General features: G+C 51.4%; 1 protein-coding gene across 1 annotated transcript; it reads right to left on the reverse strand.

Annotated features, from left to right (window-relative positions):
* PIAS4 (protein inhibitor of activated STAT 4) lies at window positions 1-20,656 on the reverse strand. The gene is made up of 11 exons (XM_083811450.1): window positions 20,500-20,656; window positions 16,893-17,328; window positions 11,039-11,123; window positions 9,294-9,335; window positions 8,802-8,892; window positions 8,350-8,478; window positions 8,138-8,243; window positions 4,702-4,775; window positions 4,359-4,519; window positions 1,362-1,492; window positions 1-381 (listed from the first exon to the last, which is right to left on the reverse strand). Exons 1-11 carry the CDS (start codon window positions 20,524-20,526, stop codon window positions 176-178), a joined length of 1,488 nt encoding a protein of 495 aa, XP_083667576.1. The 5' UTR covers window positions 20,527-20,656; the 3' UTR covers window positions 1-175.
* Window positions 20,657-21,281: the final 625 nt, after the last annotated feature.

The following is a 21,281-nucleotide window of genomic DNA, read 5'->3' on the forward strand; positions in this document are numbered from 1 at the left end:
TTTTATTTTTTTTTTCTCTCTCTCGTTTTTAATGGTTAATTTGGAATAGGAAAGTCAAAGGAGATCGGGGAGGGAGGGAGACGAGGTGGGAGAGGGCATTCTCCCCCTCCTCCAGTTTAATAAGCACCAGAGTATTCAAGTCTGTCCGTTCTGAGATTCAGAGCTGCTTCCGCAGTCAGCAGGCAGAAACTAAACCTTTCTCGTAAGAGCAGCGTCGTTTTGGTTGGGGTCCGTCATCGTCGTCGTCTTCTTCCTCGTCTTCCTCCTCTTCCTCCTCCGACGAGGAGCTGTCCAGTGTTAAATCCACGACATCAGCTGTGGCCTTGCCGTTCTCACCGTTACCGTTAGGGGTGGGCAGCAGCCCGTTCACATCTGAGGAACCTGAAAGGGGGCAGGGAAGGGAGGACTAATGAAGACCCCTACTAATTAATTAACGTCCAGTTCGGGGGATGCTCTGACGCTCTTGGTCTCCCGTGGCTGTGCAGTACTCGGTAAAAGAGCACGTGAAACTAGCTCCATTTAAGCAGTCGCCTAAAAAAAGAGCCCACACCACAGACGCGAGGCTCTTTAGGGTCAGGACTTGCTGCAGCGCCCCACGGCACCTGCACCGCCCGCTTGGAAGACATCTGCCCGAGAGCTGGCTTGGCAGAGCACGACGTTACACAACCGCACCGCCAACCCTGCCACAGGACACCGCCGCTAGGGGATCCGACCTCACAAGGCTGCCAGAGAGCCTCCTAAGTCAAAATCCCCCTTTCCCACAAAATAAGCCCAGCGCTGTCGGGGGCTGGTCTTGCTGCTGATGTTTCAGAGTTCACTGCAGAGGTTCACACCTGACTTTTGTCTCAGCGCCACTCTGGAAATAACCCAGCTTTGCCGAATAACCCACTGGGTTGTTCTGGGCCCTGCTGCGCAGGGACGTCACGCACCCTGGTGGATGCTGCTCCCCTTCTGGAGAGGGTGAAAATCGAGGGGGTATCCCGAGGGAGCCCTCCCAGCCAGACCCAGCCAGGGGAGCCTCAGGTTATACAAGGGGAAAAGGCTTTTCACCGAGAGGGTGCTCGGGCACTACAACAGGCTCCCCGGGGAAGCAGTCCCAGCGCACCGAGCCTGCCAGAAGCATCTGGACAAGGCTCTCAGACACCAGGTTTGATTTTTTGGGGGGTCCTGTATGGAGCCAGGAGCTGGACTCAGTGATCCTTGGGATCCCCCTTTTTTTTTTTTTTGTCCCTTCCAACTTGGCATGTTCTGTGTTTCTAGGCGTCACGCAGCTTTCCTCAAGCCCCCCGCAAAATTAGAGCTCCCCAATCCATGCACGCTTCCTACAGAAATGTCAGGCCTTTAGCTCCAGAGACACTCACCTAGAACTAATATTGGACACTGGGGGCTGCAGCTCCGTTCCTTCTCAGCTCTGATGGGGCACCAGGAGCCATCCACCAGGTACTCGATTTCATCTGCATCCTCACATTCGGTCAGTATCTTTGACAGGAGCCTGGACGGGAGAGAAGATGCCATCTATTAACCTTGAGGCAATCAGCAGCCCTGGCCAGCAGCCTGGATCTTCACCTTAAATAGCCTTCAATTTAAGAGAAATTTGGCATTAGCAGGAGGCGGCTGCCAAACAGACAGCCCTTGCAGTCAAGAGCTCGTTTTATTCCCATAAAACGAGTACAGGTTCTGACAACGCAGACCATCCCAGTCCTTTCTGACAACGCACCTGAACCGTGAACTAACGTTTTAATTACGTGCAATTAGAAGAGCCTTGCCTCTTCACCCAGTTTCCCCAGTCTGGGGTACCCGACCCAGAGCCGTGTCAGGGCTGGTGCCAGGCCGTCCCCACCGAGACGTCGGCCGAGGCCACAGCAGCCCATGCTGCTAGGAAATCAGCCATCCAACAAGCAGCACTCCGCTTCCTATCTTTATTTCCCAACGCCACCACGGCAGCCTCCAAAACAATACATGCAGCTACAGAAAAAAAGCACGTTCACCTCTGAGAGCATCCCCAGTGCAGGCACCTCGACATCAGACGCTTCTTGTTGCAGAGACACCGACCGGAACGAGGGGCTTGCTCTGCCCTATCGCACCTCACAGCCCGGGTACTTGCTTTTTCCTGGTACGTCCCCACCATTTGCCCGTGAGGTTTGTTTGGCCCTGCCGTTCGAACTGCCCTTCTGCAGGGTTGTTCACCTCTGGGTTTGGGCACTTCCGTTATCAAGGAATGCCAATAGCAAAAATCTGAGAAGCTCAAGGGAACTGTTGGCGCACGTTTCTGCCTTCTCCCAGCCCAAGTAGGAGATGCGGCCCCGCAGCCAGCCCTGTCCTCCAGCAGAGCAACCACCACGGCTGCAATTCCAAGCTAACCAGGCCCAGAGCATCTCAGGCATGAGCAGCCACCCACCCCCCTAGGAACCTACGCCCCTTCGTTAGCTAACGACAGCCAGCCGTGACTAGCAGGTCCCCTCCAGCTTACTTCCAGGAGGCTCCGAAGGCTACCCCTCCACCCAACAGAGCCAGCACCCAAACCCACTCCTGAGCGCTGCAGAGCAGGGGCAGAGAAACGTGCCGAGCCTTCAGCAGTGATGACCACCTCCTCTTCCTCCTCCTTGTCCAAGAGGGACAAGCGTGATGCTGATCTGCAGAGGTTCCCCAGTCCAGCCCCTTGTACTTTCCCCTTCAGCCTCAGCAGCTTTGTCAGAGATCTCAGAAGGAACTGGATTTTCCTGTTGGTGTTGGCCGGAGGACAAAGCAAACAGGTTATCTGTGCCCAGGCTGTTTCGGGCTGCCTGAAAAGCCACAGCCGCTGGATCAGATCAGCACCTACGAGCGCAGCAACGCTCGAGCGCTGTCAGCACGGCCATGGGAACGCGCCCGCCAGGCTGACCCGTCTGCTCACTTCACTGCACCGTGCGCCGAGGGAGCTGGGTGCACCTGAGCAATTCCTCCGAGCACTCCCGGCATCGCAGTGAATCTGCATTAGAGGCCGATTATACAAGCCACGAGGGCGGAGATCGTTTCCCAGAAGCCGGGACCCGCGCACCTCGCTCCACCAGTCCGCAGCGCTGCTGGCAGCTCGGCCGACGTAGCACCGCTACGGACGGCAGCGATCCCAGCCCACCTCCAACAGCCCCCCCGCGCTCTGCAGCAGCAAAGCTTCAGCCGGGGGGTGGGCGGAGGTCACCGCTCGCATTAGTTCGCTTCTCCTTCCTTCCTTTACTCTTGAACAGAAGCCAGGCCATCTATCGAGCTCTCCTCTAGAGACAGCCTCTGGAACCCACGCTGCTGGGGCTGATGAGCACTGCAGCCAGCTTTTTTGTTTTTTCCTGGCTTGCCTCAGGTGCTGCCTGCTGTCAGCCCGGCTCATTCTGCAGCCTGCGTACGGGACTCCATCCACCAGGTCTGCAACCAGGAGAGGGAGATCTGCTGGGTTTGGGTAATCCTCTCCGCAAACGGCTGCATATTTGAGCTCCCCAGTGTAAAGGCTCGCTTCGACTTTAAACGATCACCTGCAAAGTGTTCTTATACTGCTCAACCACAGCACCCAGCTCTCCTAACTTACGGCGAGACCTTTGTTCTCTTTGGTAAAAAGGGCAAGCTCCTGTAGCTCTGGACCAGAGTTAAACACCGCTCCCATACAGACCGAAGGCTAGATGACAAGTTGAGTGTCGAGTCTAAAGCAACCTTCCCCAAATTCACGTTTGAAGAACTTTTGATGGGGCTTGCATTTCTTGCCTCACCCTTGTCCGAATGCACTTTGAAATTTACCTGCTCCAATTCCCTCCTGAGCTTTTACAGCCAACTATGCCAGGTTCAGAGTGAGACCGTAGAAAGAGAACGTTCCTAGCACAAATGCTGCATTTGTACCTCTTTCCTGGGGGGCTACACATTGCAGGATGTTTGCTACAAAAGCTGGCAAAGGTTCCCCCAACCAAATTTAGAGCACGCCAAGAATTGCTTGCCAGCTTATGAGCACCTCACACCAACAAGAGAACACGAAGATGGTTCCTATCAAAAATCACCTTATCGGGTGCTCATAAAGTGGGTTTATTCCGCGCAGCATGACATCTGTCAACCAAGGCAGCTAGTTGTGCGGGTTCATCAGCCTGATGAAAAGAGTGAGGCAGTAAACGCTCGGTTCTTAAAACGCTTCAGTGTAATCCAGAAATCAGGAAGGGCAGACCGACAAGCAAGCCTTGCTGTAGCACACCAAGCCAATCACGTCGGAACATTATGCATGAGCAGAACGCACTTCCAGCTTTGTTTTGAGGTAGGCTTCAATCAGATGCACAGACCAAAAAGCGAGGTGCCACGCCCAGCAGAAAGAAAAGAAAGAGGCTGAGGACAGGAGCGTATGCACTCACCCGTCAATTATTAGCTGGTCATAGGGCGCTGGTTTGTCACACACAGGACACATCCATGTGGGCTTTTTCTCATTCATCTGAAGGTAGAAGACCGCATCAAAGCACTGCAGATGTGCGCAGGTCTCTGCCCGGCACGGCACGGACAGCCGCATCTTCACTAGCTGTTGGAGCGAAGAGCAGAGGATCAGGGACAAACCCCACCCAGGCTACCACCAGACAGCTCTCCTCCTCAGCAGCACAGGTCTGAGACACGAGGAAAGGTTCGACAGCTCGCAAAACAGGTCTGGCAGCAGAATAGGATTTCTTGACAAAAAACAGGGTAAGATGTCTTGCAAGGACTTACCGGACAGATGAGAGAGACACGAACACCTGTGGTAGCTATTTCACTGTCCGGATCCAAGCGTAGCTTCTCCTTTACTGCAGTAAGAGTAGAGGGCACAACATTTAACAGATACAAGCTTAAACCTGGGAACAACGCGTAGCACAGGTCAAGAAGCTCGCTGACAGCCCCTGGCTGCCTACAACTCATTTCCACCGCAGATGACAAGCTCTGCCTGTCAGAGACAGGGAATGCAGGAGGCAGAAAGCTCTGGTACCAGACCTGGCTCGTGCAGCCTTCAGAGCTCAGTAGAGCACTGCCTGCGCTGCGTGGCTAGCCAAAAACCTGGGGCACGATGGACTGCAGGCCAGCTGTCCGCCAGGAAACTCACGTTTTCTTACAGTCCCCGGTCCCTGACTTGACTCCCTTCCTAACGAGCCAAGTGGCACGTGCTGCCCCTCATCCAGGCAGACCAAGCGAAGGAGACAGGATGGATTTAGGTCCATCCCTTGGGATGAGGGCAACAAGGTGCACACGGACTGCAAGTTACTGCTAAGGCTCTTTTAGCAACCCTTCTACCTCTTATGTGAAGCTGCAGGCTGGAGAGCTGGAGCACAGGAAGGAAACCACAGTGCTGAGCAGCTTTTTCGTGTTAGTATCATAATGAGGGAGTCGACTGGGTGTTAATTTTGTCATTATTTGCCTTCAGAGAGCCTGCAACACCCACGTACCTGGGCCGTCTGCTGTTTGGGCAGTTGTTCTGGCAGAGAGCAAAAGAGCGGACAGAGAGCTCTAGCACACAGCAACAGGCTCCCAGGAAGAAGTCAGTTTAGACTTATTTGCTCGTTAGCACAAGCGGGATGGATTTTATTCCCTTCTGAGATCAGTGGCAATAGGGGAGGGTTAACTGCATGCCCCTGCCCCCTGCAATTCTGAGAAAGCCCCCCCAGAAGTGAGCAAGCACGGGATACAGTCAAATTGACAGGAAATCGGGATTTCTCCATCGAATAAACAAGCCTCCTCCTAGTGCTACTGGGCTGAAACTCTTCAGTTTACATGCTGGCCAGCTCATCTCTTCCAGCAAACTGTTGCACAAGGAACCACAAAAAGACCTAGATGTACCAGGGGAGAGGCAGCTCGAAGAGCAAGGCAGCCATGCAAAAAGCAGTGATCCTGCATCTGCTGGGAAAGAATCAGGCATCAGGAAAGGAGGGAGAGTCCTGCCCCTGCTGCCGCATACCGAAAGGGAAAAAGGAAAACCCAGAGGGGCTGCAGGCAAATCAAAAAGAGCAGGTATGCAAGTCCCACACGGGAAGGTCCTGCCTCAAGGTGCAGAATCAAAAAGTTAAACGACCCTACAACTCCTAAAGAAGAGCTGCTGCTGTTGAAAAGGCCCAGGACACTTGCATCACCCTATTTCTTTGGAGCAAGTCAAGCATTTATTTTGACCTTTGCAGATCATAACAAGATATCTGCAGACAATGAGGCTGCGTGCAGTTTTGCAACACGCAGCTCTAATTAGAGCGAATCCTCAGATGTGAAATTCCCACAAGTCTACAAGGTTTGGTGTTGCTTTCTTCACATGAGGAGAATTGTCATCCAAGCTTAATTTTCACAAAGTTTTTTGCTAAGAGCACGTTCTGTGCATGAATTAGGATGCATGGGAAGGAAAAATGGGCGTTTTCCAGGACCTCCTGATTAGAATCAAGCTGTCTTAAACTGCTTTTGGATCCGCAGCCATGCATACAAGCATCTGTTTGCAGACAACGTTCCTACTAAAGCCAACAGAAGCATATGCAAAGGAAGATGAGTCAGCCCCGAGATGCAACCCAAGTCAAAGGGGAGCTTTAGTAAGTACTGAGGGATACTGCAATGAGCTGAAAGGGGAATCGTTTGCAGTCCAGGCCAGAGCTCTAAAAGCAAAGTTTACAAGCTCTTTGTGCTCGTCAGTTTCAGACGTCCAAACAACTTCCATGCAGTAACAGGCCAAGTGAAGTGAAGCGAAACAAGATAATGTTCCTATTTGGTTAAATTTAAGGTCGCCAAGTGCAGCTCATCTCTGCCCCTACACCCAGCCAAAGCTGTTGGTTATCCAGCTCAGTAGAACCGGAGGTTTGTTACCAAGTGGAAAAGGCAAAAAAAGCTGCTTTCAGAACCTCTGCCTGCCGCTTTCAGTTCAGGAAGCCACCGTGCAAACGCTTGCTTTGACGGGAACAGAGCATACTGCTGAGCCTGCTTTCAAGAAGAGCGCAATGTCACAAGGAGGAGGGGATCCTCTGCATTTTAAGACGACTCAGAAGCAGCACCTGCTCGTTCGTTTGAGGTTCTGATGAACACAACCAACGTTAAATATCCACTGTTCTCAGAACAAGTGGAAATTTGTGTTTCTCACGTCAATAGGTAAGTGCTGGCTGTCAGCGGGCTAATGTGGTCAAGACTGCCACGAACACTATGTGCTGTGCTAGACAGATGTAAAAGTGTGCGTGTGCTGCAGGACTGCTGCACTTACGCACGTGAAGATCAGAGTTTGGCTAGAGCAGCAATAAGCCCCACGAGGTGGATTAGCCATCTGAAGACCTGACATGCCTGAAATCATCATCTCCCCTGTGACCTACGAGCTGTCTCCAAGATTATGCTTCTTACACCTGGTAGGAGTTGTCCACGATCTAAGAGGCACGTTTTAAAGACCATTATGATAGTTCTCTGATGCAGAACGAAATACCAAGAACGGCCTCTCCACTAACATTACATAACTGGAAATCCTCCAGAGTCTCTGGAGCTGCAAGCAAGTCCGATTCTGCCTCGAAAAGGTAATTTCCCCTCACATTTCCGTAACGTTTTTTATTTGCCTCATACCATGATGATTTACCTGAGTGGTCTAGGATAAACATCTCTCGGGATCATCTCTTCTCTGAAGCTGGCAACGCATTTGAAAGTTCTGTTGGTGAAATCCCACTGCCAGCCCCTAGGATTCAGGGGGTGGGGTGGGCAGCAGGACATTTTCACCAGGATCCCTTGCTCCAGAAAGCTCCTTTGGATATAGTGCGGGTCAAGGCCGAGGTGCTGTGGCAATGTTCATCAGCTCATAATTATTCAGATGAAGGCATGAAGCCATTCGCATCAGAATGACACCGGCCCTCAGCGGCACTCATCACGATATAACCTGGAGACAAAGCCTAAATCGAACTAAGTGATGCAGAGCTTCTGCAGAGCCATGAGAGACGCACGCTGCTGAAATGCTGCACTTGCACACGGATTTGGGGCAATTTCATACGACTAACAAACATCTTAGCAAGCCTGTTCAAACAAAAAGTGTTTTTATACAGCTGGAGGAAAGCAATCGCACGGAACCAGGCGGCTGTTCCCGAAACGTTTCTAGCAGCCGGGCTGTTAGGAATGCTGCAGTGTAAGGGGCATGCAGTGAGCCTCCCCTAGGCACCTCTCAGGCAGACACACTCACCAAGTGCTTTGCAGAGCTCGGGATGTTTGATTCCGATGGTTTTCAACCTCTGCAGCAGCTCTGCCGAGGTCATCTGCCGCACTAAGTACAGCCCCACGGAGTAGCTCTAAGGAGGAAGGAAAAGAATGAAGAGAGGAGGAGGGGAAAGGATGAGCAGGGCTGCTCTTCTGCACTTGTTGGTGCAGTTCCGTGCAGCTTCCTTCGGCACGTACCTTCCCGTAATTCCCCCAGGTGACGGTGATGCGGTTGGTGGCTGCAGACAGGTACATGAGGTGGGTGAGGTTGATGGGACGACAGGGCCTCTTCGGTTCCACTCCGGGTTTGTTTGATGGATAGTAGCCCTAAGGCAGAAAGATTTTTTTGTTTTAAAAACTGAAGATGCTGCTGTTGGGGAACATCTATCCATCAGCTTCACTAAATTCTAAACACGCAGTTTTCAAGGGGCAGAAGGGAGCTGAACAGCCTGACCTAGCAAAAAGTGAAAAGGATCGAGTCTTTTTGCAAGGACAGTTTATGAACACGGATAACCCCTTAGAAGATTAACCTTAAACTAAGTCGTGCGTTTTTATAACCTGCCTTCTCATCTGCATTCATCAGAATAAATAATACTTCCACCAGTCCTTCCAAAGCTGCAATGTCACCCGTCCCCGCGGAGCCAACTTACCGGCACCGAGCAGTAACTATGGTTCACTTTCACCGCAATGTTCGGGGGGTACTGGTCCTCCTGGGGAGAACTAGTGTCTGTGTAACAGATTCTGCAAAGAAACGACACCCCGTTTAACATCCCCACGCTGCTCGCCGGTTCGAAGCTCTACACGTCAACCAGCAGCCAACCTTTACCACACCAACCCATGCTCCCTCGTCTGGCCAAAGCAAAGCCAATTCCACTCTGCTCTCCAGGTTTTCATGCAGCCTTGAGATTTGGGCGGACAAATCCGACACCCTGCTGTTTTCTACCGCAGCACTAACTCAAGTGGTACATGTAAGGAGAGGTTAGAAAGTAGAGTTTAAGACACTTGCATGTATACAAGCAATTTACTGTAGGTTATCTTTACAGCCATGAAACCCACGCTGAAGCTTATTATCTTTGGGTAATGCATTCCCCTCCTCCCCTCCGCTGCACTTCACGGTACATTAACCCCATGCTCCGACATACCTTAGTACAACCTGAACCGATTTCACACCGGGTTGCAACTCCCTAGTAAATTAAGGAAGAAACAGAAACTTGTGTGAAGAAAAAACAAAATCAGCCATCGCTTTTGCCAGACTCAAAAAACTGCTAATTTTGAAAAACAAATCTTCAAAGAATTACTTTCCAGAATTTAAGTTATTTAATTCTCTCTGCAGGTATCAGCAGCCCTGTAAATGTTGTTTCCTAACGCACCATCCTGCAGCCTTCCTCGGGGCTTTCAAAACCGTAAAAGCGTTGGAAGAAAGGTATCCATTTGCCTGGTGTTCTCTTATTTGTAAGCATTTATAAAAACTAGGTTTTAAGGTCAGGTGTATCTGACTGTGCTCCTTCAAGACTTTGTTTAATAATTCAATTAAAGCTGTTCATGCAAACCAAGGAATCCGTGTATTATGACACCAGCAGAACAACTTATTATTCTAACTTCACCGGTACTGTTTATAACAGTATTTCAACTGATGTCAGGAAAGCTACACATCACAGAACAAGGGGATTTCATTAGGCGGCTTTATACTCAGGTACAGGGATCTGCACGGGATTCAAGGCACTAAGCGAGACACCAGAATTAGCCTCGATTTCCTTCTGAAAGCATTTCACATTCCGGTTCAGTGTTTTGGCACAATTTTTTTTCATTTTGGGGCAGAGGGGGGTGGAACCCGAGTTCAGCTGACAGTTGGGAACTGGTGTGACAGTTTCAGACGTGTGTGGAAAGCATCTGGATGCTACCAGAGGTAGGGGAAGATGCTCCTGCTGCACGATCATTCTAGACAGGGAACGACACTCATCAACACCCCTGCTGAGAAATTGTTGTACTGAAGATGTTGCTGACGGTGAAAGTTTTCTCACAAATCCAAATACACGCAGAACAGAGCATTAAGAATCAGCTACAATACGTGCAGTCTTTTATCACCCTGAAAGACTTCTGTGGGTATCGTTTCCTTTCCTTTAAGTCTTTACACAGCTTCCCCTGCACTGCTTCTGTTGACTTTCTCCAGCAGCAATCAACACTGGATATTCAAGAAACAACACCTTCCTCTGAGTTTATAACAGTACGATTTTAATGGGAAGAGAAGTATTTGAAGATGCTTATATTTAAAGTTTCTAAAGGTGAGATATAATGCTTGGTTGTGGGGGACCTTTTCTGCATCGTTGGCCTTTCGTGGCGGCAAGGACCAAAGCAGCAGGTCAGCGAAGGAGCAAGCCTTACTGCCTGCACTGACGTGTCTCACGCGTTTCATTGTTTAAATCAAAAGTTGGTTCGTGACAGAGGTCAGGCTAAATCCTAATCGGTGCAAGATGTTTGCCTATGCAGTTACTATAGCACCCTGTGCAAAACAGAAGCCTTCTTTCAGATGCAAACAGCATTACACGTCGAGCTTTTGAACTTTTGATGCAAAGGAAAAATCTGCAAATATTCGCAACACGAGCTTAACAGAGAACGCAGGTCATCAACAATTTCATACTTTTTTTTTTTTCCTGCCCAAATATGCTGTTCAAATGGGATAGAGGAGCAGAAATGAAACTCAGGGACTTAGATGGGAAGTGGTGTACCCCCCACGCCCCACAAAAGCTATTTGCTTTACATTGGATGTAGGCGGTCTGCTGATAACCTCAGTGTTTCCACGCAGGGAACACAAGCTCCCACAGAGAGGGAACACTCAGGAATTACACAGCTACCGTTTCTCCAACAATTAACACGCGGTGAGAAGTACCTGGAATTTCTGATCAACTCCACTTGTCTCGGGGTCAATGCAAAAATGCACGGACTTTCCTGGAGCTTCTCATTGTTCTGTGGGACTGAAGAGGGGGAAAAAAAGATGTACATCAAATTGACAATAACTAGTTCTTACACTGCTAAGCACAAGCTGTTTTTTTTTTCTTTTAATGTTCTGAGCTCTGTTTATGTCTAAGTCCTGTTTGCCTCAAGCTGCACAAGAGCTCCTATCACCATACATTCTCATAACAAGATAATAAACCAAGTTTTGGTAAATGTACCGCTGATTACAGCGGTGCTCGTTTGTTTTTTTGCCTGTTTTGCTAGTTAGCACACTGATAGCACATGGTGGATTTGGTCTTTTTTTTTTTTTATCCCTTCTCTCCTCAAATAATCAACAAGTCAACAAGCATATATGTTCATACAAGAACAAATGTCATGAAAGCATGAAACCATGAGACTGGTTCTGGAAAAGAAAGAGAGAAAAAAAGGATCAACTGGGAAGAAAAAAAATTTAGAAGAAACAGCCCTAAGAGACAGAACACTGTTCACAAGTACCTGGAGTTGAGGGCGCGTTTTATAGGATGTTACAGCAGAAACGCTCAGCTGAGAACCCAGCACTAATTGGTCTTTTATCCATACATAATTCAAAATCAAATGCATTTAGTGTGATTAAAATTGAGCTTCAGATGTGGAAAACCTGAGACTTCCACTTAGTACCTTTTATTGAGTTCTAGCAGAGTACAGTTGATTCTCAGAGCATGTTTCCAACTAAAATCAAGTCCTGGAGCTGGTGAAAGTCGCAAGATAAACACAAAGAACAGGAAGTGACAGAACAGTTTTTCCTTTTTATCAAGAATAGCAATTTTTTAAAGTCACTGGCTAATTTATTCAAAGCCAACATAGCAGAGTTTAAGATGTAGGAAAACGTGCTTCTCTGTCTGTGAACAAAAACGAGATGAAGGAAGGATAAAACCTCAGCAGCTCTAAGATCTTGAAAGAGGCAGTGACAACCCGCTTCACTGACTACACATACCTCCCTTTGATAATTCAGCTTTAAAAATACAGTAGAAGAATTCATAAATAATAAAAAAGTCCTCATGGACTTTTAATTGAATTTCAGTTTCCATCTAAGCGCCTCTTGACCGGAACAACCAGCAAGAAGTGAAGCGTTTCCCAAGGACTGTAGCAGTCGGCGCTTTCTAATAACAAGAACAAAAGTTTTTTTAATATAATTGTTTAAATAACTGCCTGTAGACAGGCTGCCCTTCTGATTGCTGAGCTACACAAAAACAAGGCAAACCTGGTGAGGCAAAATGAACAGAAACTCACGTTATTTTGCATTTATATCGTCTCACCTTACGAAAGCCCCACCACTCTCCGAGCAGGGCACGCTGCCTGCAGAACTAACCGGGACCCTCAGGGGATGCCCCCAGCACCGCGGCCAGACCCCGCGAGGGATCCAGGAGCCTCCGCTCGCCTCTCCAGCGCCGCACACGGTACCACCTGAACCTCCAAGCAGCCCACCTGCTCCTCCTATTGCACACCAGGCAGCAGCGGCAGCAAGCACTGCTCCGGGGCTGCGCCTTCCTTCACTCAACCACCAAAAAATCACCTCTACCAACACCGGGGTACGACGGCAAGCTGGCTACACCATCTGACCGCCGTCGCAGGAACTCCAGAAACAGCCATTTGCCCATGTTTTTCCCTGCAGCTACTCAGTAAAAGCTCCTCGTGCTTGCAGCACGAGAAGCGAGATCAACGCGTGCTGCCCCAGTGCGAAAGACCCGACGGGCGCTTCTCCACCACCCCCACAGGGACCTGCTGCAGGCTCGCACAAAACACCCCAATTTTACAAAATACAGCTGGAGGGAAGACAAAAAAAAACAAAAACAAAAAAACAGAAATCAGCAACAATCACGACTGGATGCTGGAGGAAAGTGCAAGAGAACATCCCCAAAAGACGGGGGGAAAAACTTCTGCAAGACAGAGCTGAGCAATGAGCTCGTTTTCCTTCAACACCTTAACTCCGGAAAATCAGCTCCACCTCCTGTAGGTACGCTTTTAGGGTACCCAATCTGCTCTTCACATCTTTGATGAGTAGCCAGAACAATATTTACGTGTTAGGCTTTTGAAGCTAAAGGGAACAGTTTGGTCTTTTCTCCAGGACAGATGCCTCAGCACCACAACTCGGCTCCTGGACCCGCACGAGCACTGCTGGGCTCAGTTTATTTTAACAGCCGATGATAGCAGGAAAGCAATTTTTTAAGACTGAGCTTGATCAGCGATCTTCAGAACGAGAGAAGACGTAAAACTTCTGAACCCAAAAGGACTTGGGGAACCATCTTCAAAAACGTAGCCCGATGTAACTGCAAAGGACACCTGTTCTGAGGAGCCAAGCTAACCTGCAGCTCCTGGTCCAGCCATCCAAAACAGGGACTGCATCGACTGCAGGAGTTTAAGTTTCCCTGCTCCAAGGTTTTCCTTCTCTCCCTAACAAAGCCCACGTTCCTCACTGTTACGCTTACTGATCAGCCTCGCTCAAGGCATTATATGCTCCCAGGACAGATGATATTGTGAACACCACGGCTGGATCCCTTCGAGATGTCAGAGACGTGCTGCTGCCAGGAGGTTTCTGTGGGGCTGAGCTGGTTGCACGCCCCCATTCGCATCCCTACGCCCCCAGAACAGTGCACACAGGGTGCAGTAGGACACAGTTTCTCCTCCTTGGCTACGGGAACTGCTCTGACTGAACCGAAGGGCATTCGGCGTCGTGCAGGGGCTATGTTCCCACCGCTTCACCCACAAAGGTGCCAGAGGGTGAGCGCGCTCCGCAGCACGGCGCGCAGGTACAGCAGGACACGTAAAGGCTCTGCTTGTTAGCTGCTAATACAGGAAAGGCAATTAGTGTTCGCTCCCTCTAAAAAGGTATCTGATCGATCTTAATTTTAAGCTTTACCCACCCGAGAGAATTGTGATGATTTAAGTAAATTAAAAGGATTTTTTCGTGTTGACATCCCCAGACCGAACCAGAAAGCTGCTGCTGAAGCTGTCTGCGTGTCGACAAACTCCAAGTGACTGGAATTGCGCGTGTAGTCACCAAATATGAGAAAGTAGCTGGTTCATGATGAGCCTAACCTATTTGCTTTAAGCTGAAGCCACCTCCGTCTACAAGGACGACAGTAATCTGACGCTTCTTCAGGGAATCAGCTTGCCTGCAGACCGAATGAGGCATTGCCCATCTCACCTTCAATCTCAAGGAGGCGAGAGCGCCTTTAATTAACAAATGTGCTTCCAGTCGACGTCAGGAACATAAATTACGCTTCCTCTATTCCAACCGGGGCTATATGCTTAACCCCCCTCTTCTGCAGCCTAGGGAAGGGCGCTGCTCCAGCAGCAGCGAGGTGTTTTTAGCCAGAGCGGTCTCTTCCGGGCACTTCCACGTTACGGATCTCTGAGGTTCACACAGGGCTTACGCTTGGTGGGGACACAGAAGGCAAAGCTCTGCGGCTCCCATACGGCAAACCACTCGGTTCTCCTCGGATCTATTTGTTTCGCCTCCTTCCCCACCCAGCCCACGTGGGGCTGCGCTACCTGGCGGTGTCAGAAGCTGTTCCAGAAGCACGTCGCACCCAGGACCCCTGTGCCGTGTCGAAATACTCCCAGTTGTACAGAGCAACAAACGCACCTCTATGTCCTTTAGCGTAGGCAGAAGGAATTATAGCCGCGGCCCACCAGGCTGAGAAAATCGCGTGGAAGACATCTACAGGTGATCAACAGCTGACCGGGACAACAACTGAACATCTGCTCAACGCCCAGCTCCTCAGCACCAATCCCCAGGCAGAAAACTCTCTCATCAAAGGGAAAATGAGTCAAATATGCTGTAGGGAACACGCTGACCCAAGGGAGGCGTCAGCTAACATGGAGGTGAGATATTAAATTTAATGAGACCTCGGATCTGATACAGAAAGTCTCATGTCAGCTTTTAATAAAATCTGTTAATCACAGTGAGTAAATCCCTGCCCCTATCTCTAGGTGTTTCCACATCTTTAGAATTGCTTCTCTCCAAAATATTACACTTGCATTTCTGACTAATAAATGTCATCTCACACTTAGGGCTGAATGAACCCACGCCCCAAGCAGCATTTTCAGTTTTATTTCAGTTTTACGGTGACAGCCCCCTTTTGGCTGTTCAAATGGTCATAGCCTTCACATATGAAACCTTCAAACCAAGATGAAAATCACAAAAAGCCTGATGACTCTGTCTCCAGAAAGCGAACCAAAACACAAAACAAACTTGCTTGTTTCAGGGCTAATAACAGAGCCAGGTGTAAAAAGGGAAAGTCACGCACAAAGGATAATAAGCATATGGTAGAAATTATCAGACAACTGAAGAAGGAGGTAAATGAGCCTAAGGGATAACAAACTAGCTTTGAGGCAGAAGAGAATAAAAAAGAGTCTGATGAAAAAGCAGGAAGATGGAATTAAGAAATCATGAAAGTGTAGGCACGTGGAACAGAAGGCCATTTCCTGTTCCTGAGGATTGTATTCCCTTGATTTAAAAAAAATAAAGGACAGGTTTAAGCATTTGAGCTGTGGTCTCACAAGGTGCCCAAATCCCCAGTATTTGTATGCTTGGGTAACCCCAGGCAGCCACCTCACACCTCCACTTCTGTCACCGCAGCCCTCCACGCACCTGCACGATCCTATCTTCATGTTGCTGGGTTTTATTTTCTTTGGAAGCATTTCAGAAGGTTTTTCAGCCAAGAAAGATCAGCTCCCCGGGCTCCTGCACTTCGCAGCGAGGCCTGATGTTACCACGTCCACTCTGAGACACTGAGGCTAAGCAGACTACGATGCCAATTCTCCTCTGTACGTACCGTCCTCACTACAAAAACCTCACACCCAACCTCTGGGACAACACTCTTCACTTCTCTAAGTTAAAATAATGAAAAAAAAGACGACTCCTAGCCCCAAGGTGGGGGAATCACTTCTTAAGAGTTTCCCAGTTGCTCCTCAGAACACCCAGCATCACGACCAAAGAACTATCACAGCCAGAAAAAAGTCAGAAAAACTGTTTGAAGCGTGTACCACCCCCTTTCATCCCTAGGAGGCTTTGGGTCAGGACCGTTTAGCACTGAAAACCGGCATCGGCGGGGAAAACACCAGCGTGCTCGCTTAGCCCAGGTGCCACAGCGGCACGGGAGGAGCTCCATCAGTACGCTGCTGCTACGTTGGAGAGGGAAGGCAGGTAACGAGTCCCAGCAAAAACTGCAGCACTGCCAAGCAGGGATAAGCAAGCCACAGCCAAACAAGGCAGGCTTTCAAATCGCATCTCAAAGCGACCGCGTTCTTGTTCTAAGGCGGCGGAAAGAAAAAAGGAAATATTCTTCTGTAGGCTTAAAGCACGAGGGAAGGAGAAAAGGAGGGAGGGTGAGGGAGATCCACCACGGGATGGATCAACCTCCTCCTGTCACGCGACTTTACAGAGCCTTGAAAACGGTGCCATCACTTTGACACTGAAACCTATTTCATTTTTCTCTCTCCGAGACCAAGTCTGGCAGAAACACCCAGGTGTATGGAGAACTCCCCTAACTCTGGATACACACGGAGAACTCCCCTAACTCTGGATACACACGGAGAACTCACCTAATTCTGGAAACACACGGAGAACTCCCCTAATTCTGGAAACACACGGAGAACTCCCCTAATTCTGGAAACACACCGAGAACTCCCCTAATTCTGGAAACACACCGAGAACTCCCCTAATTCTGGAAACACACCGAGAACTCCCCTAATTCTGGAAACACACGGGGAACTCCCCTAATTCTGGAAACACAAGGGGAACTCACCTAATTCTGTTGGCTTCAGCAGCTCATCCAGGGTGGTGTAGAAGGGAAGCTTCACCAGGCGAACTTCGGGCTTCACGACTTTGGGTGGCAACCTGCCCAGTCCGTTAAGGTATTTCCCGTAGAGCGCAGGATAGTCAATATTGGGAGTGGAGATAGAAGTCCTAGCCACGGTGCTGCCCCGGTCGTACGACGAATGTATGGAGAGCGCCTCGGGGGACCGGTGCTGCTGGGGCTGGGGCTGGCCGGCTTCGGAGCTCTTCTTGGCGTAGCGAGTCTCATAGAGCTCCTTAATTTTCTTGAAAACCTCAGGGCTGCAGTCAAATTGGACCAATTGCAATGCTCTGGTGACTAGTTCATGCTTAAGTCCGCTTTTACTCCTGCCAACAAAACCCAGCAACATCTGAAGATCTGAGACTCGGAAACTCATCACCATGTTCTAGGGGATAAAAAATTAGAAACGTTCTTACAGCGATAAAAAGGCAACACGTCCGTTCTCTACAACCTGGTTATATGTCTATATATATCCACATCCAAAATACGAAAAATCCCTTCGAAGGAGGGCACCCAACCCTGTTACTCACCCGATCGGCGTGCCAATTATTAGGCAGCTGTTTGAGCAAAGCAGAAAGCATCAACTGAAATCCCACCCAGCTCGCCCAAACCAGAGCAACGCCGCTAAACTGCCTGAATTACCCCAAGCCATTGGTGATAAACAGCAAACAGTGGTCCTGCTCCAAGCACCAGGGACCCCAGGGGACGAGGCCTAAAGCAGCACGCGGTAACTCCTCCACCACGCTCAAAGCCTCCAAACGTCCCAGGCATCTTTGGGTAAGCGAGCTACGTTAAAACCTTTATCTGCAATTCATTATTGCAAAGAAAAGGAAGAAAACGATGAAGAGCTGAAAACCAGCGGGCATTTAAGCGAACCGGGGCTGCCAACCTTTGAATACAGTATTTCAGCGCGCCTGTGTGCTATGCGGACGGGCAAAACCCCCTCAAACTCTTCCTATACATGCAGAACTTTAAAGAAAATGTACATATTTGAGGCTACCCAAAGATATTAGGAGGCTGTTGAAGAGAGGAACATGTTCCCATGAGAACAACGCCTCTGGACTCCGTGCGGGGGCTTTGCCAAGCACTCCCCCACGCTTCCAGCCAGCAGCTGCTGCGCTGGTTATTACGGATTTCGGTGTTTTGATAAGCACTAAAAAACTACATCTTCACCAACTTGCTCTGTGGCTGCCGGGGAAACTCAGGCGGCCTCCAACTGTAAGGTTCAAGCTGCCCTGAAAATATACCCGACAAGAACCCAGATTTATTCCCTCAATAGCCCGCCTCGTGTGTGGAAAACACAGGAATTCAAGGAGCAACCCCAGCAAGGAGCACAGAGACAGCAGGTCTCTTCTCTCCGCTCCTTTTTAACACCTAATCCCCAAAGAAAAGTCATAATTCTGTGGAAGTTAATGGCAGCCCTGTGATTTCCTGAGATGGAAGATGTGGATGATTTATCTAAATAAAGCTACAAATGAATCCAGAAACACTTAACATTCGCTTCCACGTGTGTGGGAATTACGCTACAGAGACAACGCCATTTTATTTCCTCCTCTTTCGTGAAATCTGTCACTTAATCTGGGAGCCTGAGCGACGTTAAAGAACTTCACGCGAACATCACTGGCTGTAGTTAAGGTTTTTGGCAGCTGTGAAGTGTCCCAAAATACCTTTAATAAGGGGAAAAAAGGGAGATAGCTTTAAGGATGAGAGAAAGGCTGTTTAATTGGGGGAACAACACAATTCAAGAGAACTGGATCCATGTCACTGCCTCGCTAGGTGCCACCTGCGTGATCCTGGCCAAATTCCTGTGCCTCGGCGTTCTCTAAGTACGAAACAGGGAGAGCATCGCCCTCGCTGAAGCTCCTCAAGGATAAATATTTGCAAAAATAAAAGCACCGAGGCTGTGCAGCACCCCGACAGCACAGCAGCAAGGGGAGGCAGAGAACAGCGGACGGATTCTTACGCTCGCTGCTCCGACACCGCCACTCGTTCGGGACTTCTGGTGAATAAAGTGAAGTTTGAACCGACACATTTTTATGGTTTGCATTTAGAAGGGTTTACGGTCCGGACTGGATCCGAGCAGGGACAGCAGGGCAAGTTTTACAGAAAGCAAACATCTCACTGAGGCTCGGATCCGCGTAACAGTCCGAGGGGTGCTTAGAGGGATCGAGGGGTGCTTAGAGGGATCGCGTTAACTACAGAAATCGTTTAACGTTAACGTCAGCTCCTCCCTCCGAGGCAGCTTCGTGTGTAAGCGGTGTGGAGCCACGCTCAAGCACCTGCTAAGGAGGCGCCAGCTGAGGTCCTGGAAGCACACCTCCTCCAGAGGAGACCTGGGCTCACAAAACCAACGGGAGAGGCCGGACAGGAGGCAGGGGGGAGCCCGCAGCACCGCTTACAAGAGGCTCCCGCACGTATTTTTGCGGCCAAGCAGCCCCTTGGCGCTCGTTAGCTGCTCCTGCAGGTGCTAACCGCGTTCCGGCTGATCCTCAGGGACGACAAAGCCCCCCCCCCGCCAGAGCAGAGGGTGGGGGGCAGAGAACCAGGACCCAGGACGGGGGCCAAGCCCCCCCCTGGGTGAAGGGCTTTGTCCCAAGCTCCCCCAGGAACAAGGTTTTTGCTCCCCTCAGGAGCAGTGGTTTTGCCCCCGGCCCCCCCCAGGAGCAGGGGTTTTACCCTGCAAGGTTTTTGCCCCAAGCTTCCCCCAGGAGCTGGGGCTTTGCCCCAAGCCTCTCCCAAGAGCAGGGGCTTCACCCTACAAGTTTTTTTCCCCAAGCTCCCCCCAGGAGCAGGGCTTTTGCCCCACAAGCTTTTTGCCCCCAGCCCCCCCTTAGGAGCAGGGCTTTTGCCCCAGAAGGTTTTTACCCCCTGCCCCCCCCCCCCCAGGAACAAGGGCTTCACCCCACAAGGGTTTTGCCCCCAGACCCCCCATGAGCAGGGGTTTTGCCCCACGAGCTTTCTGCCCCAACCCCCCCCTAGGAGCGGGGGTTTTGCCCCACGAGGTTACTGCCCCACGCCCCCCCCCCAGAAGCAGCGGTTTTGTCCCCACCCCCCCCCGGGAGCACAGGGTTCACCCCCCCCCCCAATCCATCCCACCAACCCCCGGGCTGCAGCGCCGTTACCTGCCCCAACCCCCCCCCCACCGTCCCTGCCCCCCGGGCCCCCCCCGCTCCCCGGGGCCGCGCTGCCGTTACCGGGCAGGAGCCCGGCGGGGCGGCTGGGGGCGGGGGGGAGCCACCTGCGCTCCTCAGCCCCAGGGGGGGTGGGAGCAGCTCATGGCCCAGCACCGGGCGGTGCCTCAGGGCTCGGCCCGGGGGCTCCAACACCGCACCGGGACCCCCGGGGCCGCCGTTACCGGGGCGGGGAAGGGAACGAGGTGGGGGGGGGGGGGGGGGAGGCCCGGGGGTACCGCCCCCTCCTCTCAGCAACGGAGCCGCGGCGCCGGCCGCGGTCTCTCCCGAACGGGAAGAGCCTCGGCAGCTCCCCCAGCCCCGCTTCGGGTCGCTCCGGCCCGGTCCCGGCGGCCGGGAGGGCGCCGCCGCCGCCGCTCACTCACTTTCGCCTCCACCAGCTCCGCCGCCATCTTGGCCTCCAGCGTCCACCGCGCCGGGAGCCGCCGACCGGGTCACGTGACGGCCGCGGCGAGGGGAGGGGGGGAGGAGAAGAGGGGCGGGGCCTCGGCGAGGCACGCGCCGCCCAATCGGCGCGCGCGCGCGCCCTTCTCCCCGCCGGCCGCTGCCCTGCCGCGCAGGCGCAGTTGGTTCCGCCCCGCCCGGCGCCGCCTTCCCGGGTTGTCTTAAAGGGGCAGCGCCCCGGAATTATTTTTGGGGGGTGGGGCGGGGGCGTCCTTGCTGGGAGCAGGTTTGGGGGTTTGCAGAGCCAGCAGAAGCTGTGCTGCACCCCCCGTGCTCCCCGTCCGCAGGACTCGTGGTGTCTTGTTGTAATAAGGAGCCTGCTGGCCTGGGCTGCTGTTGGGAGGTGGTTTTGGGGAGCAGCTGCCAGGGATTTCCCCAGGTGGAGGCGCTGGGAGGGGGGAATTAAATGTAAAAGCTTTCAGGTGCGTCCTCGCCAGGGGAAACATGGAGGGCACTGAGATAATCCTGTCCCTGTGGTAGCCACAGCCTCGGTTTGTTTGAGTCTGCTCCTCCTGATGGAGCTCTGGGTCTTCTGATGCCCTCTGTGGATGGAGGTGCTGGAGCTGCTCTGGGGGGGGTCTCAGGAGACTGAGAGGGGATCTGATCGATGTCTGTAAATACCTGAGCTGTGGGAGACAGAGGGACACGGCCGACCTCTTTTCAGTGCTCTGTGGGGACAGGACAAGGGGCAGCGGCCACAAAA

Source organism: Anser anser (genome assembly GCF_964211835.1).
Source record: "Anser anser genome assembly, chromosome: 25".
Taxonomy (NCBI): domain Eukaryota; kingdom Metazoa; phylum Chordata; class Aves; order Anseriformes; family Anatidae; genus Anser; species Anser anser.

Bases quoted from the DNA above. Each gene is read 5' to 3' on its own strand.
- PIAS4 (XM_083811450.1), bottom strand. From the start codon at position 20,526: ATGGCGGCGGAGCTGGTGGAGGCGAAA. The intron at 8,479-8,801 runs GTAAGTTGGCTC...TTTCTGCCTTAG, and splicing joins ATAGTTACTGCTCGGTGCCG to GGCTACTATCCATCAAACAA. The intron at 4,776-8,137 runs GTGAGTGTGTCT...CTCTTACTGCAG, and splicing joins CGAGCTCTGCAAAGCACTTG to TAAAGGAGAAGCTACGCTTG.